Source organism: Saccopteryx bilineata, chromosome 1 (assembly GCF_036850765.1).
Source record: "Saccopteryx bilineata isolate mSacBil1 chromosome 1, mSacBil1_pri_phased_curated, whole genome shotgun sequence".
NCBI classification, from domain to species: Eukaryota; Metazoa; Chordata; class Mammalia; order Chiroptera; family Emballonuridae; genus Saccopteryx; species Saccopteryx bilineata.
In genome coordinates, this window is record NC_089490.1 from 241,230,027 (window position 1) to 241,247,890 (window position 17,864).

Sequence of the window (17,864 nt, forward strand, 5' to 3'; positions counted from 1 at the left end):
AGTGAGAGAGGCAATGAAAATACAGAATTAAGGGGCACAGAGGAGGAGTGTGACTGTGCCTGGAGCTGTTAAGGAGGGGTTCACAGAGGAGGGGAGTCAACCAGGTGAGATAATTCCCAGGCAGGGAAGATGAAGCATGGGTATGGCAGGCAGAAGAGTGTGGGCGAATAATGTGAGCAGGGGGACTGAGACATCAGGGTGAGAGGACATGAGGGTGAGGGGACATCAGGGTTTCCTTTCCCTGGACAGCGGCTGGGGCCTTGTTACGTGTCCACCACGGCCCTCAGGTAACACAGGTGAGCAGACCTGCTGTAAGAATTCTGTAGCCTCAGGAGCGTTTAAGATCTTGTTCCCCAGCATAAGTCATCATTTGGTTCAAATAAACTCTTATAAAAAATTCTCAAGGCCCTGGCCGGTTGGCTCAGTGGTAGAGCGTCGGCCTGGCGTGCAGGAGTCCCAGGTTCGATTCCCAGCCAGGGCACACAGGAGAGGTGCCCATCTGCTTCTCCACCCCTCCCCCTCTCCTTCCTCTCTGTCTCTCTCTCCCCCTCCCACAGCTGGGGCTCCATTGGAGCAAGGTTGGCCCAGGCGCTGAGGATGGCTCCGTGGCCTCTGCCTCAGGCGCTAGAATGGCTCTGGTTGCAGCAGAGCAATGCCCCAGATGGGCAGAGCATCACCCCCTGGTGGGCATGCCGGGTGGATCCCGGTCCGCCTGACTGTCTCCTCGTTTCCAGCTTTGGAAAAATAGGAAAAAAAAAATCTCAAAAAGCCTGCCAGTGTCCTTTGGGTCTGGGAGAAGGTGGAGAGGGGGAGGCCTGTGACTGGGGGTCTGCACACCCCCTCCGAAGGGCGAGCTGCTGCCTGGGTCTCCTGGAAGTGGGCCAGGTAGGGATGTGCATCCCGTGTTGCCAGATCTGGTGGTATTTTAGGAGATGCAGGGAAACCCGATTTTTATGTCAGGCTTTTTAAAAAGGAGACCTTCTGGTGAGTGTTTACAACGGTGGCATGTAGAGACGTGACAGGGTTCAAAGCTCAGCTGAGTTACTTTGGGAAGTTCCTTTAAACCGCAGGCCTCATCCCCTCCGCACCCTCCTGGCCACTCTCAGGTTGGTCCACTGTCTTCTATGCTGACTTCCTTCCCTCTCTCGGCACCTGCCATATCCTTTAGCAAATCAGCTGCTTCAGGTGCTCCAAAATTGCCTTTTACAGGAATGACATTTTGATTTCTTGGTGGCCAGTTCCTGCTGCCCAGCATTGGCAGTAGGGGACAGGGTCTGGCTGCCCAGGTGAGACTGGGGGGGCTTGACACCCATCACTCCTGGGAGCTGGGAGAAGTCCACACCACCCAGGAACCACAGCTAAGATCCCTGCCTCCCTTTAGCCCCCACCCCCAGCAGTACCCATTCAGGCTCCTCATTCACCCAAACCCTTACAGAGTTCCCACTGAGTGCAGAGCACCTGGGATGAGGGTCTCAGTGCAAACTTGTCTCCTCCAAGCAGCCCCTTGAGAGTGCTCTCTGTTGACTGGGTTGATGAGGTTCAGTGGAGAGCCCACTCTGCAAAAGGCCCAACCTCTACCCAACTGCTCACTGCCTAGGGGTGTACTGCTCATGGCAGGTACAGCCCCAGGGGCTCCAGGGGTGACACTCACTCCACCCACTGTCCTCCTGAGCCCTTCCCTTCTGCCCTGGGGCCTTAGGAGACCTGGGCATGTAGGACCAGCCCAGGCAGGTAGGGTGTTTGGCCCTGCCTTAGGTGGGTGGAGAAGGCGAATTTTCCCATCCAAAGGCCTCAGGGCTGCGGGCATTCGTGTTTGCCTTCTCCTGGTTGGGTCACTTTAGAAGTCCTGAATGTGGGTGGCAGACGTAGTCTCAGCTTAAGGCCAGGCCTGGAACTCTGTCATCTGTTTTGTTTCTTTGTTCTTCTCTCCCTGGGAAGAAAGAGCTTCTCATGGAGAGGTGGGACATCAGGTGATGGGGACATGGGATCACCGACTTCATCACCATCTATTTATTTATTTATTTATTTATTTATTTACAGAGACAGAGAGAGGGATAGACAGGAACAGACAGACAGGAATGGAGAGATGAGACGCATCAATCATTAGTTTTTTGTTGCGCGTTGCAACACCTTAGGTGTTCATTGATTGCTTTCTCATATGTGCCTTGACCGCGGGCCTTCAGCAGACTGAATAACCCCTTGCTCAAGTCAGCGACCTTGGGTTCAAGCTGGTGAGCTTTTGCTCAAAGCAGGTGAGCCCGCGCTCAAGCTGGCGACCTCGGGGTCTTGAACCTGGGTCTTCCGCACCCCAGTCCGACGCTCCATCCACTGTGCCACCGCCTGGTCAGGCCCATCTCTTTATTTTTAATTAAAATTTTCCCCATTGATTTGAGAGAAAGAGAGAGAGAGAGAGAGAGGAGAGAAAAGGAAAGGGGGGGTGAAGGTAGAGAGAAAGAAAGGCATCAACTCATTGCTCCACTTAGTTGTTCCATTTAGTTGTGCATTCATTGATTGCTTTTCATATGTGCCCTTACTAGGGATCAAACCTATGACCTCAGTTCTCCAGGAGGATGCTCTATCCACTGAACCACCTGGCCAGGGCTTTCACCAACTGTTGAACCCTAACTCCTGGACCCCTGAGGTAGCAGGCAGTCACCGTTTCTCTGCCCAGAGTTGGGGCATGGCTCTCCCACTTCCTGCCTCCCACTCGAGTACCTCAGCCAGCTCAGGACATGTGTGTGACAGGGACCAGCACTGTGTGCCTGAGACTAACACACAGACCCTGCCCTCTTCTCTCTTGTTAGCAGGACCTCTTGTTTGGGTCAGGATTTCCCTGCTCCCTCACTTTTTACCCATTTCTGCCACTTTGCCTCATGCCCTTGGCACCATCATGAGGGTGCCTCCCTGGTTCTGACACACTTCATGGTGCCCTCCCTTCTTCCTTCCTAGCAGCTGCTTCCACCCACCAAGACTGTCAGCCAGCTCCTGGACATCTTTCATATTTCTACTCACATATATCACATTGCACTGTGACTGGTTCACATATCTTCCCCTCCTGTGTCTTCCCTTCCAGGCGCCAATGGCTGGAGGCTTCCTGCCTATGTGTCCAGGACCCCAGACAGTGGCTGGGTTGAGGATCTAGGGTCTTGGTGTTGAAGGGTAGAGGGGGATGTGGGCTGTCCAATGAACTGACCATTTCCAGACTCGCTGCACCCTCAAGAGTTGTCTGGTGGGTTCTCTTTTCCCTGAGCTACTTCTTCCTAGAAGACATTTCCCACCTGTTGCTTGCTGCTGGATTTGGTATAAACCTGAGCATTAAAACCACAATGAGATACCACCTCACACCACTCAGAATGGCGCTCATTGACAAAACAACACACGATAGGTGCTGGCGAGGATGTGGAGAAAGGGGAACCCTCCTGCACTGCTGGTGGGAATGCAGACTGGTGCAGCCACTGTGGAAAACAGTATGCAGATTCCTCAAAAAATTAGAAATGGAACTGCCCTTTGACCCAGCCATCCCACTTGTAGGAATATATCCCAAGAACACCATATCACCGACTGAAAAAAAAGAAATGTACCCCTATGTTTATGGCAGCACTGTTCACAATAGCGAAGATCTGGAAACAGCCCAAGTGTCCGTCAGTGGACAAGTGGACTAAAAAACTGTGGTACATATAGTCAATGGAATACTGTGGGGCTATGAAAAAGAAGGAAATCTTACCTTTTACAACAACATGGAGGGACCTGGAAACTATTATGTTGAGTGAAATAAGCCAGGCAGAGAAAGAAAAATATCATATGACCTCACTCATTTGAGGAATCCAAGGAATAATGAGAACTGAGGAACAGAATTGAGACAGAGGAGGGATCAAAGGGACCAGAGGAAAAGAGGACAGAGGGAAAGGGGATGATAGGATGGGCTAAACCTGAAGGGAAGGGTAGAGGGCACTATGGGGAGGAGGGCAAGGGAGATGTTGAGGGGAATATGAGGGGGGGGGATGCATTCAGGGCGACCCTAGAATCTATGTAAACACAATTAATTAAATTAAAAAATTTAAATTAATAAAGATTTATCCACAAATAAAAAATAATAATAATAAAAAAAAGCCCACCCTCCATCCTCACTCTCTGTGACAATCTCCTCTCGGGTCCTTATCTCTTGGACTATGGAGCATCTCCACCCTGGGGACAGCAGCCCTCTTGAAGTGTCTGCTCTGACATGTACACTCTCCACAGCGACTTTACCCTGACCCTCATCTCTAGCCACCTCAACGCTCTTGCGACTCAAGTCCCAACTTCCTAGGTCCCAGAGCAGCATCCCTGAGTGTCCAGCGTGCTCTGGCTGCCCCGAGACACCTCAAGCTCAATATATATTGAGGGGGAATGAATTGTTCTCCCACAAAATTCTTATGTTGAAATTCTAATTTCTAGCACCTCAGAATGTGACTGTATTTGGAGATAAGGCCTTTAAAGACATAATTAAGATAAAAAAGATCAAATGGGTGCCTCCTATGTAATTGGTGTTCTTATATGAAGAGATTAGGACACAAATAGGCATGGAGGAAGGTCAGCTGAGGATGCAGAAAACAACAACAACAACAAACCACCATAGCCATCTACAAAGCCAGGACAGAGGCCTCAGAGGAAACCAACCCTGCTGACACCTTGATGTTGGGCTTCTAGCCTCCAAAACTGTAAGAAAAGTACTTTCTGTTATTTAAGCCTCCAGTCTGTGGTTCTCTGTTATTGGCAGCCTTGGAAGACTAACACAGTTTCTCACACTGAATTCACCTCTAAAGACAAATAAAGAACATGGGAGGGAGGCATCTTATGTGGTCCAAGGCAGAAGTCCAAAGTTGTCCACAACTCTCTTTTCCACATGCAGGCCATGGTCACTGTGGTTCCAGCCCTTCCCTCCCTTCCCAGTTCTGGTTGAAGCACTGTTATTACTGCAACTGCCTTGTCCCTCCCCAGCACAGTGCCTGTAAATCACCTGCCCAGAACTTTCTTACACTTGGCAAGTCATCCAAAAGTTTCTCAATCTCAGCTAGTGCTGAGATTGGACATTTTGGGTGGAATAATTCTTCTTTGTAGGGGTCTGTCCTATGCTTTGTAGGGTGTTGAACAGCCTCCCTGGTCTCCACATCTTTTCTGGTTTGGGGCCATGAGAAGAAAAAGGTAACGGAAGCTGTGAGATTATCTAAATAATAAATTAGCTTGTTCCATCCACTTGAACCTGACTCACCCTAGGTGGTACCTACTCAGAAGACAGGAGAAAAAAGGTTGGCTCCTGGTTTCTGGGAGAAGATACCAGTAGAGCAGGTAGGACACGCCGAGCAGACACATGCAGATCTTTGAATATGCACCAGGCAGGTTTTCCTAACTCCACCTCTAACCCGAGCCCTTTGGGTCCCAGTGGAACCAGGAGGCTGAGTCAGCCATGAACAGCTTTGCAGATGAAGTAGAATGTCAACAGCTGAACAAGGGGGATTTGTGCTGCTCCATGTGGAAGAGAGACGGTACAGGGAAGGAAGACATGTGGCCTCAGAGCTGGGCTAAGACACAGATAACGCAGGATGAGGGCCTTGTTTTTTTGGGATCATGAGGCCTGAGGAAAAGTGGGGAAAGCCAGGCTGGAGCAGTCTGACCTCCACACTCAGAGCTGCAATGATGGGGGGAAACAGGAAACCAGAGACAGAAGTCATAGCTTCTATTAATGTAGGCAGCCCCACAACAGGGGCCCAAGTCCGTGGGCTTAGGCCTTGTGCTGATGGCCCCTGGAGGCCGTCCTCTCCAGAGACCCTCCCAGGTTAACACTACAACTAGTCCCCTGGTGACATTTCCAGTCAGCCCTGAGGCTCACAGATGCCTGAGTTATTTGCTGGTATCAAATGTCTGAAAATCAGAGCAAGCTGGCTCAGGCCAATCCTGGCCTTCCCTCCAGGTGGGGACTGGGCAGGCTCTATGGGGTCTGGCTGGGGGAGCAACATGGCCCCGGAGAGATATCCCACCTTTACAGAACCTGGTTGAGGGGCCTTTTCTAACACATTGAAGAAAAGCTTTCGTGTATCCAGGCTGTGCTGGGAGGGGCCATCGGTTAGCCCTTAACTACCACAGGCCTTCTACTAACACCCGGACCTCTAAGGACATGTGGCCAGACCCTCAGATAGTTTCTTTCTCCTTGGGGACCTTGTTGAGAATAAGAGGTATAGACCTTCTTGCCTAAAAGGCTAATAAGGATCTTTGGAAGTTATTTCAGATGTTCATAGCCCCAGACTACAGACGCCTGTCCTTCAGAATCCTGGTTCTGGGACCCTGTGATGATAAGGCACCAGGGCAGGGTCCTGGATGAAAAGCCGGCCCCTGCTGACAGGCCTGTGGTTTCAGCCTCTACTGCCCTCTGCTGGCTGCGAGGAGGAAGGACAGGCAAAGTGCTGCGTTGCTCCCTGACATTGAAATTGAGACTTTCTGTTCAAGAGGTTTCTCCATAACCTCTCAGGCTCACATGCCATAAACTAGGTTGAATTCTTCTCGGTACTTCACAATGAATAATCCGCATGCACAGACCTAAACAGCAGGCTGTCCTGGGCTTCCTGAAGCCTTACCCTCTGTCAGAAGCCACACACTGGTCCCGACATGGCATGTGTGAACTAGAGGGCACTGCCCTCACCCTGACAGCAAGCTGAGGGAATGCCCATCTGCCCTGCGGAGAGAGACACATCAGGGCAGCTTTCAAGTGGAATCTACGTGTTTTCAAGCATGCAGCTCTGCAGGAAACAGCTCTCTCAGTGGGTACTCCCTTGCTTGACCTCCAATTAGCCTCAGAATGCGTGGGACACCAGTCCCCAAGCTGGATGGAGCACCTGGTTCTGAGGCGATGGCAGACTCCACATCCTTGGGCACATGTCCTCACAGAGCATGCAGCAGGCCATGAATCTGCCATGGGAGTGTCATGCTTGACCATCTGACGGGAGGGTTCCAGGTGGGGACTGAGCTCTACCACCCAGAGCTGCTCGTGCAGGCCTTCTCAGCCAAGACGCTGGTGAGAAGACCACCAGGGAAAGTGGGTGTGAGGTGGGACACCGAGTGGCTGTTTCTCTGGGAGGTCCACACCGAGGGCATCATGAACCCTCAGGGACACAGTGGTGGGGGACACAATCTGGCCCGTGAGCTGGCTGAGGCAGATGTCACAGAGGCCTGTGTACCACGAAGGCACAGTCCATGTTGCTCCAGGGTGGTGCGGAGGAATCTGTTGGGTTTCACTACCACTGCAGACACATGGGGTTGGGACCCCCTGCCAAGTCCACGGGGAGCTGCTCCGGCAGTGGGAGGTGAAAACTGGCCAGGACCAGCCCCAGCTTTACAGCTCAGGGGACCCTGAAGCCCGTGGCTGCACTGTCTGTCTGGGTACGCAAGAACACCATTAGGAATGCAGATGGCATACCGTTGCCCCCAGCCCTCTGCTCTGGACAGAAAAATGACTGTGACCTAACTACAACTGTTTGATTTGAGAGAGAAAGAGATGCATCAACTTGATTCACTTAATTGTTCCATTTAGTTGTGCCCTCATTGGTTGCCTCTTGTACATGGCCTGACCGGGGGTTGAACCACGAATCTCTGGCATGCTGGGTCACTGCTTTATCCACTGAGCCACCAACCCAGGGCCTACAAAAAGGCATCAGATATTTTAGGCTTTGTGGGCTAAGAGACAAAATTGAAGATATTCTATAGATACTTAGGTAACTAAAAAAGGTAAAAACCATTCTTAACAGGTAGGCTCCTGAGCCCTCATCAATCAGATGCTGGCTTGACCAGATTTGAGGCTGCAGTTTTTTGGCTCCTTCCATGTTTTGTTTTGTTTTTTTTTCCCTGTATTTTTCTGAAGCCGGAAACGGGGAGAGACAGTCAGACAGACTCCCACATGCGCCCGACCGGGATCCACCCGGCACGCCCACCAGGGGCCACGCTCTGCCACAACCAGAGCCACCCTAGCGCCTGGGACAGAGGCCAAGGAGCCATCCCCAGCGCCCGGGGCATCCTTGCTCCAATGGAGCCTTGGCTGCGGGAGGGGGAGAGAGAGACAGAGAGGAAGGAGGGGGGGGGCGGAGAAGCAAATGGGCGCTTCTCCTATGTGCCCTGGCCGGGAATCGAACCTGGGTCCCCCGCATGCCAGGCCGACGCTCTACCGCTAAGCCAACCGGCCAGGGCCTGTTTTTTTCATTTCAATCATGTTGCATGAGGTTTTTTGTTGTGGTCTTGCAAATCTGGTCCAATAATTCAAGGTTATAGTAGCTCTCTGATGCCTTTAGATTTAAAAAATATTTTGTCTACCCTTTCTAGTTGCTTCAGTGGGACGCTCAATCTAAATGACCTTCACTTGATCTGTGGTGGTGCTGATCAGAGTGTGGGGGTGTGGATAGAGTGTTGACCTGGAACAATGAGGTCACCGGTTCAAAACCCTGGGCTCGCCTAGTCAAGGCACATATGGGAGTCGATGCTTCCTGCTCTTCCTACTTCTCTCTTTCTCTCTGTCTCTGTCTCTGTCTCCTCTCTATAAAGTGAATAAATTAAAAAAAAATAAATAAATGACCTGTCCTTGTTTACCAGCACCAGAAGTCCTTGTTAGGTCTTTTTTTGTGTGACAGAGAGATAAAGAGAGAGATAGGGACAGGAAGAGAGAGAGAAGCATTAATTCTCCATTGCAGCTCTTTTGTCTCCTTAGTTGTTTATTGATTGCTTTTTCATATGGGCCTTGACCTGGGGGCTATAGCAGAGTGAGTGACTCCTTGTTCAAGCCAGTGACCATGGGGTCATGTCTATGATCCTATGCTCAAGCTGGATGAGTCCACACTCAACTCAGCGACCTTGGTTTTTTGTTTTTTAAAAATTTTAGCCTGACCAGGCGGTGGCGCAGTGCATAGAGCATCGGACTGGGATGCGGAAGACCCAGGTTCGAGACCCCGAGGTCGCCAGCTTGAGCATGAGCTCATCTGGGTTGAGCAAAAAAAGCTCACCAGCTCGGACCCAAGGTCACTGGCTCGAGCAAGAGGTCACTGGGTCTGCTGAAGGCCAGTGGTCAAGGCACATATGAGAAAGCAATCAATGAACAACTAGGGTGTCGCAACGAGAAACTGATGATTGATGCTTCTCATCTCTCTCCGTTCCTGTCTGTCTGTCCCTATCTGTCCCTCTCTCTGGCTCTCTCTCTGTCCCTGTAAAAAAAAAAAAAAAAAAAAAAAATTTATTTATTTATTTATTTATTTATTTATTTTCTTTACAGAGACAGAGAGTGAGTCAGAGAGAGGGATAGACAGGTAAAGACAGACAGGAATGGAGAGATGAGAAGCATCAATCATCAGTTTTTCGTTGCGACACCTTAGTTGTTCATTGCTTTCTCATATGTGCCTTGACTGCGGGCCTTCAGCAGATCGAGTAACCCCTTGCTGGAACCAGCGACCTTGGGTTCAAGCTGGTGGGCTTTTTTTTTCTTTTTTATTCATTTTAGAGAGGAAAGGGAGAGACAGAGGAGAGACAGAAGGGGGGGAGGAGCTGGAAGCATCAACTCCCATATGTGCCTTGACCAGGCAAGCCCAGGGTTTCGAACCGGTGACCTCAGCATTTCCAGGTCAACGCTTTATCCACTGCGCCACCACAGGTCAGGCCAAGCTGGTGGGCTTTTGCTCAAACCAGATAAGCCCGCGCTCAAGCTGGCAACCTCGGGGTCTCGAACCTGGGTCCTCTGCATCCCAGTCCGATGCTCTATCCTCTGCGCCACCGCCTGGTCAGGTGACCTTGGGGTTTTGAACCTGGGTCCTCTGCATCCCAGTCCGACGCTGTATCCACTATGCCACCGCCTGGTTGGTCATTTATTTTAAAGATTTTTATTTATTGATTTTAGTGAGAGAGGGAGAGAGAAACAGGAGCATTGATCTGTTCCTGTATGTGCCCTGACCAGGGATTGAACAGGCAACCTCTGTGCTTTGAGGACAACGCTCTAACAACTAAGCCTTCCAGCCAGAGCTTATGTCATTACTTAAGTAGCCTTGTGCATGGCATAGGAACAATATACAAAATGCAAAATGTCGGCGCACCATTGTCCATCTCTGATTTTGTGTTTTAAAAGAATTTTGTAGAAACAATTAGGCATTGGAAAAGCCAACCTCTCCCCAAAAGCAATGTAGCGTCTATACTCATAGCAGCAAGTGTAAGTTTTTTACCTGCCTACAGTGAACAGCAGTCAAGTCCTTACTGTGTGAAGGGACAAAAAGATGACATTCTCATTATATCACAGAATGTAAGTGACTAATGAATGAGTCTTGACTGGCTTCAGAAATAAACCTTAAGTCTCACATTTCAGCTCTCCTCTGCTTTTTCAAATTATATTCTTTCCAAGGACATATAGAAAAATTTTTTTTTAATTTTTTTTTTTTGTATTTTTCTGAAGCTGGAAGCGGGGAGCAGTCAGACAGACTCCCGCATGAGCCTGACCGGGATACACCTGGCATGCCCACCAAGGGACGATGCTCTGCCATCTGGGGCGTCGCTCTGTTGTGATCAGAGCCACTCTAGCGCCTGAGGCAGAGGCCATGGAGCCATCCCCAGCACTCGGGCCATCTTTGCTCCAATGGAGCTTTGGCTGCGGGAGGGGAAGAGAGAGACAGAGAGGAAGAAGAGGGGGAGGGGTGGAGAAGCAGATGGGCGCTTCTCCTGCGTGCTCTGGCCGGGAATCGAACCTGGGACTTCCGCACGCCAGGCTGACGCTCTACCACTGAGCCAACCGGCCAGGGCCTAGAAATTTAATTTCCACTGTTTAAATGCCTTTATTTCTTTTAAGTCAAATTAAAAAGGCTGAATCAAGACTTAATATTTTGGCTATTGGGCAACGTTTGGCAATTCTGAAAAAAAAAAAAAAAGTACAAATGACCAGTAAGTATATAAAAACTTCATCAGAAATAACACAAAATGCAAATCAAAACAATGAGATACTATTTTTTCTCCTATTAAAGTGGCAAAATAATTCTCTTAATAGACACCAGTGTCAGAAAGGTTTGGAGAAGTGAGTGCTTGAGTGCTATTTTACACTGGGGAGTGTGAACACGTGCATACCTGCCATTCCATTTCTACTTTTTATGCCGTGGCAACAATTAGGAATGTGCATACAGATTTAACTACCAGGTTGCATGTTAAATCACACTGTTTATAAGAAACTGAAGACAATGTAATAGTGGGTTGTTTATGTAAATAGACATACAATGGAACAATAAAGACAAAGACATACACAGATGCGTGTCTATGGACAGGAGTTAGATGCTGTTAAATGGAAAAAGCAAGTTATAAAAGTGCATAGTATGAGCACACGTTTGTTTTTAAAAAATCATACATGTACGCATACATATAGAAAAATATTGGATATACACCATTACCAATGGCGATCTCTGGATGGTGGAAATATGAGGGGTTAAAAATGTTTATACCCATTTTTGTATTTATCTGCAATGACTGTGTATTGGTTCTGTGATTAAAAAAGAAAAATCAAAGCCTAATTTCAGAAAATGCTTTGCCTGGGTTTGGCTGTGCTGGGAGGGGCCTTTCACCCCTAGAGGCATCTACTTGGTTTAGTTACTGCTGACCTGAGTGGGTAATTCTCACAGTTGTTTTTCTGCATAAGCCATAACCACGGACACTGGACTGCCTGTGTCTAGAAAACAGTTTTCTCATTTCTGCTAGAGGTCACTGGGGCTCTGACCAGGGAGGGAGGAAGTAGGCTGGTTGCAAAACCATGCCCAAGGCCTGCACGTTACTTGGGGAGCCCTTAGAGTAAGCTCTGGAGAGAAGGGGTGGTGGTGAACAGACTGCAGAGTGGCGGGTCTCTATTGAGTCCTTACTGTAACGCCAGGTCTCCCGAATCTGAGAGGCGGGGTGATAGGAGGACACCTGAACCTGGTTACACAGAGTCCTTCTGAGGTAAGTCATCTCAGAAGAGAACTGGAAGTCACATTGAAAGGTTACAAGAGCTTGCTAACATTGCACTGTTAGAGCAACCCCACAGCTAGAAACAGGTTTCTTGATGGAAGTTTTATATTCTGGGTTAGTACAGACATTCCAAATGAACCAAAACTTTGTGAGAACCATGTCTGGCAGGTTCAGTAAATGATATTACCCATTAGGGAAGTCTTTTCTAAGTACAAAGGAAGCATTAACCTGTCCAGGTAGGACAAACCGACAAACCTGTGTATTACGGCAAAGGCCTAGTCCTCCTGTATCCCATATCCTCCACTGGGTTCCAAGGATCCTGTGCAACTAGCTCAGGATGAGTTTTCCTTGGATCAGCTCCTGACAGGGTTGAAAATCTGATTCTGAACTTACAGGCTATAAACCTTATCAGGATTTTTGTGTGGGTGTGTCCTAACTGCAGATTGAACCAGCAACCTCTGCATATCAGGACAACACTATAACCAACTGAGCTATCCGACCAGAGCACCTCATCAGGATTTGAAAGGAAGTGGAGCCACATTCATCATCACAATAAAAGGTCCCTAATAACCTAGAATAGAGGCTTTCACACCTGGTACTAGCGGTGTGTCCGAAGTGTTTCTGATTAGTAGTTTAAATACTAAAATTTATAAATGCTATACTTTTTTTTTTTTTTTTTTGTATTTTTCTGAAGCTGGAAACGGGGAGAGACAGTCAGACAGACTCCCGCATGCGCTTGACTGGGATCTACCCGGCACGCCCACCAGGGGCGATGCTCTGCCCACCAGGGGGCGATGCTCTGCCCCTCCGGGGCGTCGCTCTGTTGCGACCAGAGCCACTCTAGCGCCTGGGGCAGAGGCCAAAGAGCCATCCCCAGTGCCTTGGCCATCTTTGCTCCAATGGAGCCTCGGCTTTGGGAGGGGAAGAGAGAGACAGAGAGGAAGGAGAGGGGGAGGGGTGGAGAAGCAAATGGGCGCTTCTCCTATGTGCCCTGGCCGGGAATCGAACCTGGGACCTCTGCACGCCAGGCCGACGCTCTACCACTGAGCCAACTGGCCAGGGCTAAATGCTATACTCTTAAAAAGAATAAATTACTGTAAAGTTAGCCACACAACAAAGTCACTCTTAGACACCTGTGTGCTTTTTTGAATGAGAGGAAAAAGTTGGAGCTTTGGATTCAGCACACGAGCATCGTCTGTCATGTGTCATCGTGGCTACAAGGTGATGCCTGTTCTTCCAGAGCAGGAAGCTCAGGAGCCCTGGGTAAGAGCCAGCAGAGTGCAGTGGGGAGATTTGTGGAAGTGACCCAGGATCCTGAACTGAGGAAAGGGAGCTTAGGAAATGAAATGCAATGTGAACAAGGTGAGGAGCATGCATGCAGGGCTCTGAGGAAGCAGGAGCAGCCTCTGCACATTCAGCTGGATGTGGGATACTCATGACTAGGACTGAAAAGAAGCGGCAGAATTATCACACCAGGGTCAACACCGGTTCTTGTAGGAGCAGCTCTTATACCTGGGCTGGGGCTTTCCCTCAGTTACTCATGGGAAACACGTTCCAAGGCCACATAGAAACTGTTCTTGTCATCTAGGCAATGCCAGCCGATTGGTCCGATTTCACAGTCTGCGCAGACCAAAAACTTGATGTTGCCTACGTCCTTGGTGAAGCCCACATTCTCAAAGATGAACATGTCATCTACCAGCCAGTGCTCCTGCAGGAGGTCGCCGTCGGGGCTGCTGCCATCAGCGAGAGCTGGCTTCTTCCTCATGGAGGGAAGGAAGAGCTGCACGGGAGAGAACACAAGGAATGCCACACTGAGCGGCCCCATCACACCAGCACCCACTCACCATGGATCTCACACAGCATTCACACACAAAATGCACAGTCCTATCAATAGGTCACAGACCACAAAGTGGTTTCTCTTCAGCTGCCTTTGATCCATGCTCTGATTCTTAAGAGACACAAAAGAACTTTGACCAGTTGTGGTGGTAACTTGGCTTCACTGCTATCCTGACCTTGAGCTTCAAAGCCTCACCTGCTCCTAATCTCCCCTGAGCTCAGTGTGCCCCAGCCACTCCAGACCCTTCTGCCTTCAGACAGGGTAAGTATACTCTGCCCTCTGGTCTGGGCAAGGCCAGCTCCTGATACTCAGGTCAAAAGTAGCCTTCTCAGAAGGTCTTCCCTAACCAAATGATCTGAATTAGCTCCCCATGATGCCCATTGTATTTTACTTTAAAAAATGGCTTCAATGAGATATGATTGGCATATATACTGCACATATTTAAAATGTACAACTGGACACACTTTGGCACAGCACCATAATCAAGATAAGGAACACATTCATCACCCCCAAAGGTTCCTTATGCCACTCCCTCTTTATTTTTCATTTATCATTCTCTGAAATTATCTTATTAATTTATTGGCTTAGTTATTTACCATGGCTCTCCTTCACTAGAATGTAAGCCCTGGAAAGCAGGGAGCTTACCTTTCTTGTTCAGTATTATACCACCATTGCCTAGAATAGTAACTAATACAGTACAAAACTCAAATATTTGTTAAAAAAAATAGACACAGGATATTTGGCTTTGCACTGTTCCATCTGTTATGAATATGCTGAACATATCTTATTAGAAGATTAAAAAGGAAAATCCAGTTTTAAAATTTGGAACACTGTCCCAATCTACTGCAAAATACAGCACCAGCAAAGCCTGTTCCTCTCTGCTCCCCATCACTGTGGCTGCGCCCTAAATTCACTTCCTACCTCATGGCACTTCTCACACATCCCCAAACACCATAAAATAGCATGGCCTCTGTGTGCTGGTGTGGCATTGGCAATCACAAAATCAGAGTTTTTAAAAATTAAAAATAAAACTGAACTGACAGTATAGTCCAGAAAAGTTAAAGGCTTTGGTAGGGATGCATAAGCCTGTCCCCGAATGTTGGACTGGACGCCCTGGAGTTGCTCTGTGAAGTCTGGGCTGCACTGCAGCCAGTGGGGTAACCCTGACAGGGACCTCAACCCAGAACACTCCTATTCCCTGTCCTCCCAGCACTTGGCTTATGAGAACAGGGAGTGCTGCTGTGTCAACTGGGATGGCACCTGAGGACATCGCAGAACACAATAGCCCTTCCTCCTATTATACTGTCAGTCTACTCAGTCTTTTTGCCTTCTCTGATATTTGAAAATAGGAACAGGCCAGGCAAAAAGCTGAGAATCAAAATTCAGGTACTAGGAAACTTGCACCCCAATCCTAACTTTCTGTGGACATAAATTTCCCTAAAAATATTTCTGGCCCATTGCCTATGCTTTAGGTGTGAAGTCTCACTTTAGCTACACCTAAGGGGAGAAAAATCAGACTACCTGAGCATTCGCCCTCAGAAAGTGTCCTGCAAAGGAGCACCAGCTTCCTCTGCTGGTCCCCTTTATCTCGTTTGGTGTCAAAGGAACGATTACGGAACTGTTCCTTTTATTCCTCCAGATTCCCACCTTTACAAGGGTGGGCAACAGTAGGCTCACAGTTATAGGCTCATGAAACACAGAGTTTACTGTTGTACTACTATTTATTAATTATTGTGTTATTTGTTTTACAACTGTATACCTACTTTTGCCCACCCCATATTTAAATCCTGTATGTCAGACCCACAAAACTCCTGTGCACATATGCATATGTGGCATCTGTGCAACGGGGTCTCAACCATTCACAGCAATGCCAAGGATGCTGCTGGGGTTAGGTTATGGGATGTAACATCAGGAATATGATGAGGTTCTCTGAATAGACTACTGGGGTGGAAATCAAGACAGTAGCAAGCAGGTAACTCAGTCCCCTGGGCAGAAGCTGCCAGTCAGCTCTCTGACCAGGTGGTCTAACTTTGCTTTAGGGACCCTAGCTTGGACCCCTAATGCTGGACAGGTTCCTCAGAGACAGCTAAACACCACAACGCAGCAAATTTGCTGATGCCTCAGTTTGCATTTCCAAGAGTTATTTTTGTGTAGAAAATATCTTCCCATGGTAGAACACTAGCAAGCATGCTACAGTGTAGATGAAAACAGGAACTGTTACAATGCAGAATACACTTCTGTTAACTTGTTTGTAATTTCCCGTTTGCTTTGAATACTTGTGGTGGTTTTAAAACATGTGCACAAATTCTGTTACAGTCCTTCCACCCAGAGCCTGGGCACGTCCTGGAGATGGCCTCGGGGACAGTGCCGTGGAGGTGACACCTGCTCTGGGAGCCGCTGGCTACCCCGAGGCCCCACGTGGGGAGGCCCCAATGCCTGCGCAGCGCTCAGGTGTCTGAATCCTCTGTCCAGGCTTGAAGAGGACAGGCCACTGAATGGACCCCGCGACTCCTGCTCACGAAAGACCCCCGAGCCTCGGGGTCTAGCGGTAAAAAGAGTACGATCGTAGCAGGATCAGCTGAGGTCTGGCCACGGCCCTGTCCTGGCGCTTCCAGCCTCCTCGTGAGGTGCCACCAGCCCCGCCACAGTGTCCCTCGTTCTCAGCTGAACCCCGTTACGAGTGACAGGGTTCTGGAGAGGATTTTGGATGCGGAGAACGCACATGGTTGAATTGGGAATAACTTCGCACTTTTCCTGCAGCAACTTCAACAAAACAACGTTTTTCTCCACTTTCTCCCTTGGGACAATGGCGGAACAAGAGGGATAAGTTCCGTGACCTGGAGAAAATAGGCCTGAGGCTCTGGCCCCGCCGTGCGGCTCACCCAGACGGTGTGGTCCCGGCGGCGGCTCTGCCCGCGCGGCTGCAGCTGCGGCCCCCCGCCCTCCGACCCCGGTCGCCCTACCTGCCGGCGGGAAAAGAGCGCCGTCCCCGGCTGCAGCACCCGCGAGCCACAGCGCTGGCACAGCACCGCCTTCCGGTTCCTGCCCTCGGCTGATACCAGCTCGTTCGGCGGTGCCGCAGGTTCCATCGCCGTCGCTGCCTCCGCTGCTGCCTACACAGCCTGGGTTCGACTCGGTCCTGTTCGACTGCGCCTGCGCGGCCCTCGCAAGGGGCGCAGAGGACGAACACTCCTTTCTGCGCAGGCGCCCACTGCCACGCGCCGGATGCTCCTGCGCACGCGCGCCCCTCCCTGAGTCCCCTGAGTAGCAAGCGTCGCTGGCTCTGTGACAGGCTCAGCACCTGGGCGGTGGCAGGTGCTGTCCACATTGAGCTGGTCAGAGGACTTCCCTTACTATTGAGTCACTAAAGTTGACCATAACTCCCTCGTTTCCTGAGGTTTGAATTCAGTGCTAAGAGTGCGAAGGGACGTCGCTGGAGGCGGCAGATGGAACATGGGTCGCCCTGGGGCTCCTGCAGGAGGCTGCTGGGGACGCGTCTGTTCTCAGTGACGCTCAGCTGGCGGCGCAGCGCGGTACGGACGTGCTTCAGAAACTGCTCCTCAGCGTCACGGCCACCCTGTCTGCTGGGCACGGAGAAGAGGTGGGGCGCACAGGCCCAGGTATGGCTGTCACTCTTTTACCCTCGATAAGCTAGAGCCCCAGGGCCACAGGCCACGGGTTCCTGAACTTGGGACCGCGTCACTTAACCCATCTGCTTTTCCTCATCCCCCCCCCACCCCGCCCGTGTATTGATTTTAGAGAAAAGGGGAGCGAGAAACATCGATTTGTGTACCACTCATTCATACTGTCACTGTTTGGTTCCTGTGGAACTCAGACCCTGGCAGATCGAACTCACAACCCTGGCAGATCAGGACTGAGCTGCTCCACCAGGGCTCACTGCTGCAGCTTCACCACCAGGCGCCGCCCACCTGCTCTAGAAAGGCTGGCAGGCTTCCTAGCAAACAGATACTCCTCTTTGTCCCCCATCCCTCTGCTCTGGGAGTACCTGGATTCCGCAGTTCTGCAGGCCTTCTGCAGAGCTGGTCTATCA

At 49.9% G+C, this 17,864-nt stretch overlaps 1 protein-coding gene across 2 annotated transcripts; it reads right to left on the reverse strand.

Annotated features, from left to right (window-relative positions):
- Positions 1-7,546: 7,546 nt before the first annotated feature.
- On the reverse strand, positions 7,547-16,990 carry RABIF (RAB interacting factor). Of its 2 annotated transcripts, none has more exons than XM_066239537.1 (3): positions 16,777-16,990; positions 13,489-13,756; positions 7,547-7,668 (listed from the first exon to the last, which is right to left on the reverse strand). In XM_066239537.1, exons 1-2 carry the CDS (start codon positions 16,900-16,902, stop codon positions 13,511-13,513), a joined length of 372 nt encoding a protein of 123 aa, XP_066095634.1. In that variant the 5' UTR covers positions 16,903-16,990; the 3' UTR covers positions 7,547-7,668; positions 13,489-13,510. The 2 variants fall into 2 exon arrangements, with proteins under 2 accessions (XP_066095634.1, XP_066095627.1); XM_066239530.1 differs by lacking the exon at positions 7,547-7,668 and adding an exon at positions 9,869-10,898.
- Between the last annotated feature and the right edge of the window lie 874 nt (positions 16,991-17,864).